This window comes from Cherax quadricarinatus, chromosome 85 (genome assembly GCF_038502225.1).
Source record: "Cherax quadricarinatus isolate ZL_2023a chromosome 85, ASM3850222v1, whole genome shotgun sequence".
In the NCBI taxonomy this organism is placed as follows: domain Eukaryota; kingdom Metazoa; phylum Arthropoda; class Malacostraca; order Decapoda; family Parastacidae; genus Cherax; species Cherax quadricarinatus.
The window spans coordinates 14232028-14238756 of NC_091376.1; the positions used below are offsets into that span (position 1 = coordinate 14232028).

The 6729-nt window shown below is 36.9% G+C and overlaps 1 protein-coding gene across 3 annotated transcripts in view; it reads left to right on the forward strand.

The window, feature by feature from the left end:
* Positions 1–6729, forward strand: part of LOC128703137 (very long chain fatty acid elongase AAEL008004) — a 135034-nt gene that overhangs the window by 108015 nt on the left and 20290 nt on the right. The window contains exon 4 of one of the 3 annotated variants that reach the window (XM_070103443.1): positions 1278–1358. The exons of the other annotated variants lie outside the window; for them this stretch is intronic. Within the exon in view, the coding sequence (XP_069959544.1) occupies positions 1278–1358 (81 nt within the window). The remainder of the gene's footprint in view (positions 1–1277; positions 1359–6729) is intronic. 3 annotated transcript variants of the gene reach the window in all.

Sequence of the window (6729 nt, forward strand, 5' to 3'; positions counted from 1 at the left end):
TTGCTAAAGCTTGCTCTGCTCCTGTCTCGTCTTCACAGCTGTCAACCCTTCACCTTTATAACCAACTGTAATGCCCTTCTATTTATGCTTTTTGGTTTCTGGTGTAATGTGGAGGGGGCAGGCATGCTCTTGCATGTTTAGTCCAGTAAACTTATGTTGGCAAATTGTGGACAAAATAAAATTGAAAAACTGCAATATCTTAGTATGTTGGAGCTTTATTTTTTTTCCGTTGCTCATGGCATTTAATGTTGGCAATGTTGCATAAAATATTTTGTTTATTCTCTGATATATTGTGATGCACTAGTTTTGTCCCTGGGTAAGCTTCTGTACTTTATATTTTGTCCGTACACCGTACATTGTTCTTGTATTTATCCATTTTTAATACCGATGAACAAGCCAAATTGTTTTTCATTATTTTTTCCCCTTTATGTACCTGTGTGAAAAAATATATATATATATATATATATATATATATATATATATATATATATATATATATATATATATATATATATATATATATATATATATATTTATAATATATATATATATATATATTATATAATATATACACACACACACACACACACACACACACACACACACACGTTTGTATATATGTGTATATACATATATATATATATATATACATATATATATGTATATATATAACGTATGTTTACATTTTGGTTCTTTGGTATCTTACTGTATGCATTAGTAGGTTTCTTTGAATACTCTTAAGTTTTTTTTTTTTTTTTTTTTTTTTTTTTTATCCTCGTAACTTCTGCTACTTTCCTTTCATTCCTATACTTGTAAAAAAAAAAATCCGTTTCCATGGAAACTGACACTCGCTTGGATATAATGATGAAAAGTTAATAAAGAAAGGCTTTGTTATTTCAGCTTCAGAGGCCTTCGACAGCTAATGGGCTAAATATATTTGGTCTACCTCTTTATTACTGTTTTTGTGCATATCTGAAAGTGGGAAGGTATTCCTGTTTCCATTGCTTAGTTGGTGACTATCGACAACCTGTATATATCTAGTGTTGGACTCGGTAGTCATTGTAGATCTGTATGTAAACTGTATGAAACATTGGCTGCCCAGTGCATTGGTTTTCCTTTTTTACATTTATGTAGACATTGAATTGTTCTTGTACTCCTTTCAATAATATCTTCCTCTCATGGTTAAATATCACCAATCAACATGGGATATGGTTTAAAGTGTGAAGGGTAAAGCAGCAGCAGATTTTTAGCGCATGCCTCATATTATTTGGTTCCAGTTTGGCATGGGCGGATGGTTCCGTGGTTACTCCTACCGTTGTCAGCCTGTCGACTACTCCCAAAATCCCATGGCCATCAGGGTAAGGTTTTTGCAGTAGTGACTGCTGATCCCTACCCTCTATATAGCTAGAGAAAATGTAGGTAAATTTGTTAGAATAAGTTGAAAGGAGTGTAGTCTGTAACAGTAAGTTGTTTATCCCTGAAAATGGAAAAGATAATGTGTATTTTTAAAAGTTAAATGTATAGTAATCATCAGTGTATCATGGACACAGACTTCATGTATAGGGTAGCAGATAACTTAGGCATAATTTGTAATTTTGCTCATTTGAACAAAAGTACAAAATTAAAATCAGCAATGAAAATTAGCTTTGACCTACGGACTATTTGAACTAGCACTTAATGACAAAAACTATTACTAAAACTGTGAAACCTCGTCGACCAAGGCTGCTGGATAAAATGTTCATCACCGTAGGTTTTTGTGATAATTATGCAGCAGTAAGGTAAACTTTCAATTTTGAATTTTTTATGGAACCTACATATATTTACATTTTATTAATTCTTGAAATGCAAGTACCACATCACATAATAGAGCATTTCACCGGAAAGCAGAGTAATATATGATGTTCTTATCTAACACTCTGCTACTTGTATCTTCGTAATAGGCCAATAAAAATAAAATTGACAAAAGGGGATAAGTGCTTAGTAAAGAAAGATTAAATAGTGGAGGAATACGTTTTGCTTTGGAACTAAATTTCTTTTGCTAGTAGAGCTAGAAGCTTCATCAAAATTTCAGTCTTAAAAATAATGAGGCTTTTCTTACTGCCAGTGTAGAAATTCTATAAATTATCATTCGAAAGCTCTATTCTCTAGTTTTCCTATTGTTCGGAACAGTGTGCTCAGTCTCTTGCATGTCTCGCTAACTGAATCTGGTTATGCTAAATCAAATACGTATTTATACATCACCGATTTAAAATTAGCAGTTCTAAACCCTTGTATAGTTTAAACAAAATTTACTTGATGTTAGGTAGAAGAAAATGAGGAAAACTTTTAGGTGAAAAAGAATTAAGCATGTGGATATAAGCTGGCATATTTAAAATACACAAGTTTTCTTCTCTGGTATTCTTTCAAATGCATGTTTAGTAGTATAAGTTTTTCCTAGATAAAACACTGTAATAAGGTGAGAATGTTATAGCAGTGTTTCACTGAATATACTCAAGATGGTTTGATAGCCTCGTGTAGAGAGAGTAAACTATTCTTAACCCTATAGTGTTTTATTTACATGGTTTGCACTTGGTGCAGCTGTAAAAAAGTTAAACTACAAACATGTTTTGGCTGTAAAATTGGATAGGTATTAATACCGGTTCTAAGGATGGCTGAACAGTATGGTAATTTGAAGATGGAGAGAGCCCTTCTTTGCATGCATCTTTCTCACAATGCTGATACTGCTGGAGTTAGAGGTGAAAACTGAAATGCAATCAAATTGACTTTTCTAATAAAGAACTAAGAATGGTGAGCTAACAGACAAAACAATGTATTTTTTGCTAATATTTTTGGGTGTCTGGTATGGATTAATTGGATTTACATTATTTCTTGTGGGAAATATTAACAAAAAATAAGTTTTATAGAGAATAACTATAGTTTCACATACAGAAAAGGGTGATGAAATTCGATGGTCCACTGTATGCTGTAAGTATGATATACATGTAGCGTGATCGCTTAAAAAAAATCTCGATGTATGGTACAGGAGGGGCCCCGCTCTACAGAGTTCTGCTGTACAACATTCCACTAATGCAGCAGTTTAAGATTACACCCATTCTTCATTTATTCAGACTTCCTACAATAAATATATTCACCACTCACTATAAGCTAAGGATGAAAATATTTTAAGGTAAGTAATGCGTGTACTGTATTTGCATTTTTTTAGGCCTAGCTATATTGCTCACTTAGTATATGATAATGTAAATATGTTATCAGGTTGTTTCACTTTACAGCGATTTTTGCTTTACAGCAGTAACCTGGAACCTAACCTAACCTGTATAAGCAGGTCTCCTGTAGAGCAATAACCTGGAACCTAACCTAACCTAACCTGTATAAGCAGGTCTCCTGTAGAGCAATAACCTGGAACCTAACCTAACCTAACCTGTATAAGCAGGTCTCCTGTAGAGCAATAACCTGGAACCTAACCTAACCTAACCTGTATAAGCAGGTCTCCTGTAGAGCAATAACCTGGAACCTAACCTAACCTAACCTGTATAAGCAGGTCTCTCCTGTAAGAGAGAGAGAGATAAGATTTCGTTCGGATTTTTAACCCCGGAGGGTTAGCCACCCAGGATAACCCAAGAAAGTCAGTGCGTCATCGAGGACTGTCTAACTTATTTCCATTGGGGTCCTTAATCTTGTCCCCCAGGATGCGACCCACACCAGTCGACTAACACCCAGGTACCTATTTGCTGCTAGGTGAACAGGACAACAGGTGTAAGGAAACGTGTCGAAATGTTTCCACCCGCCGGGGTGGAACCTAACTTGCTGTTTAAGTGGGGCCTGCCTGTACTAGTGAAAAGCCCGAAGTATACATAGCAGTGTGTACTGTATCACAACTAATACCACATAGTATGTACACAACAGTAACTCGTGCTGCACACGAGTATGATACACGCGTCTCCTCACTGTATATGTATTCGCCAATCTGCAGTGTTCCATTCTGTTGGTAAGTTGGTATTTATCATGTATGGTTGCCATTCATCATAAATACAGTAGTTTACAAAGCATATTGGTGATTCCCATCATGGGTAATTAAGTGTTCATGACCTGATTGAACTTGGTACAGCTGCCAAGAGCCTGGAATGCATCAACGCCCCCATGGCCTGGTCCATAACTAGGCCTCGCGGTGGATCAAGGATTGATTAACAAGACTTTGTCTAAGAACCCAGCATATATTTGGTATAAATGATAGGGATATTTTCCCTTTCATCCAAATCTTGTAACGCTTATGGCCAATAATGGCGAATGATTTATGGATGTGAATTGCAGAATGTGAAAAATATTTTTTTACCATGATTATTTTGGTCAAGAAGTAGAAAGTTGATATAGTGCCTTGATATCAGTGAAGGGCTTTTGATTCAAGGAAGTGGATCATCCACCCCTTCTTGAATTGAACCTGATTGCCTCCCATTCCTCAGGTGCTGCATGGTTCCTGTAGGTTTAGTGCTCCCCCCCTCATTAAAACAAATTTAATATTAGAAATGGAATGTTTAAAGCATTGAATAACCAAATGATTCTCGTGCTGTGTAAATGTTATAATAATAATAATAATAATAATAATACTAATGCTCACGTATACACATTACACTTACAAACAAGGAAACCTGGGGAAATAATTAGGACAGTTGTGGTATGAACATGTGTGAAACACTTTGTATGCTTCTCTTTTTGTACAAAGAGGGTATAGGTGGGGCCCTGGTTTGTGGCGCTTTGCTAATACGGTAGTTTTCAATTATGCCCAGTTGTTCACTTGCATGGCACATACTTTGCTATTCCAGTATGATGTGCTTGGCTGCTGGGCATCTACGTGCCATTTTCTGTGTTAAGGTCTTCCTGAGCTCCGCGTCTATGGATCCTTTTGGAAAGTTTCAAGCTTACATGTGTGTACAGCCTCTCCTCACTTAACGATGGAGTTCCGTTCCTAAGACTGTTGTTAAACGAATTCGTTGCTAAGTGAGGAGCATACGTACTGATAGTTTTAATGCCACCTTTGCACCATTTATAACATTTCTGGTATATTTTTAAATATTTATACAGTAGTGTACTGTATATTGTAATAAACAGAATAGAGGAAATCAGCTCTAACATTCATTTAGGTATGAATACTGGTCAGAGAGCCCAATGAGAGTCCGAGGCATCAGTAAACGAGTACGTCCCTAAGTAAGGAGAGGCTGTATTATATTTTGTTGCAATTTCATCTAAGGGTAGTTGTGATAGTAGAAAATAGTTCTGAAATATGGTAAAATTTTGGTGTGATCTCATTTTTATACGATGTTTCTACAGCGATTTATAGGAACTACAACATTCGGTGTGAATTCACAGGTAATATAGACATCTATGTGTAGGAAATTTGTCATTTACCAATTTTTTTTATTTTTATTTTCTTTTGTTAAAATATCTAATTTGGCATAGTTACAAAGTAGGAGGAGGTATGCCAAGCGAGGCAATATCTAAGACTAAATGAAGTACCTAATATGTTTAGGTGTACTGCTCAAATATGACCTATATCAAAAGGGAGAGAGTATGGAGGAGGTGAACGTATTCAGATATTTGGGAGTGGACGTGTCAGCGGATGGGTCTATGAAAGATGAGGTGAATCATAGAATTGATGAGGGAAAAAGAGTGAGTGGTGCACTTAGGAGTCTGTGGAGACAAAGAACTTTGTCCTTGGAGGCAAAGAGGGGAATGTATGAGAGTATAGTTTTACCAACGCTCTTATATGGGTGTGAAGCGTGGGTGATGAATGTTGCAGCGAGGAGAAGGCTGGAGGCAGTGGAGATGTCATGTCTGAGGGCAATGTGTGGTGTGAATATAATGCAGAGAATTCGTAGTTTGGAAGTTAGGAGGAGGTGCGGGATTACCAAAACTGTTGTCCAGAGGGCTGAGGAAGGGTTGTTGAGGTGGTTCGGACATGTAGAGAGAATGGAGCGAAACAGAATGACTTCAAGAGTGTATCAGTCTGTAGTGGAAGGAAGGCGGGGTAGGGGTCGGCCTAGGAAGGGTTGGAGGGAGGGGGTAAAGGAGGTTTTGTGTGCGAGGGGCTTGGACTTCCAGCAGGCATGCGTGAGCGTGTTTGATAGGAGTGAATGGAGACAAATGGTTTTTAATACTTGACGTGCTGTTGGAGTGTGAGCAAAGTAACATTTATGAAGGGATTCAGGGAAACCGGCAGGCCGGACTTGAGTCCTGGAGATGGGAAGTACAGTGCCTGCACTCTGAAGGAGGGGTGTTAATGTTGCAGTTTAAAAACTGTAGTGTAAAGCACCCTTCTGGCAAGACAGTGATGGAGTGAATGATGGTGAAAGTTTTTCTTTTTCGGGCCACCCTGCCTTGGTGGGAATCGGCCGGTGTGATAATAAAAAAAAAAAATAATAATCAAAATAGCGTAAGAATTAGTATTAGTCTGCCTGAAGTACCTAGGCACAATAGTGGCCATCTTCGTAATTTAAATATTATAGCACACAAACCACACATTGTAAGCTTTTCAAGGAAGTAAATATTTGTAATATTAAAGATACAATAGCACAGGAAAGACGTCGCTCTGGGGTGCTATGAATATCGTACATGTATATTTAAGGTATTATAGACATTTTCATTAATCCATCTGTGACTTGTTTTTCAAAATTACATAAAACCTGCTACGTATCATATAAACTTAGACACCCATACTAGAACAAATTGACGTACTGT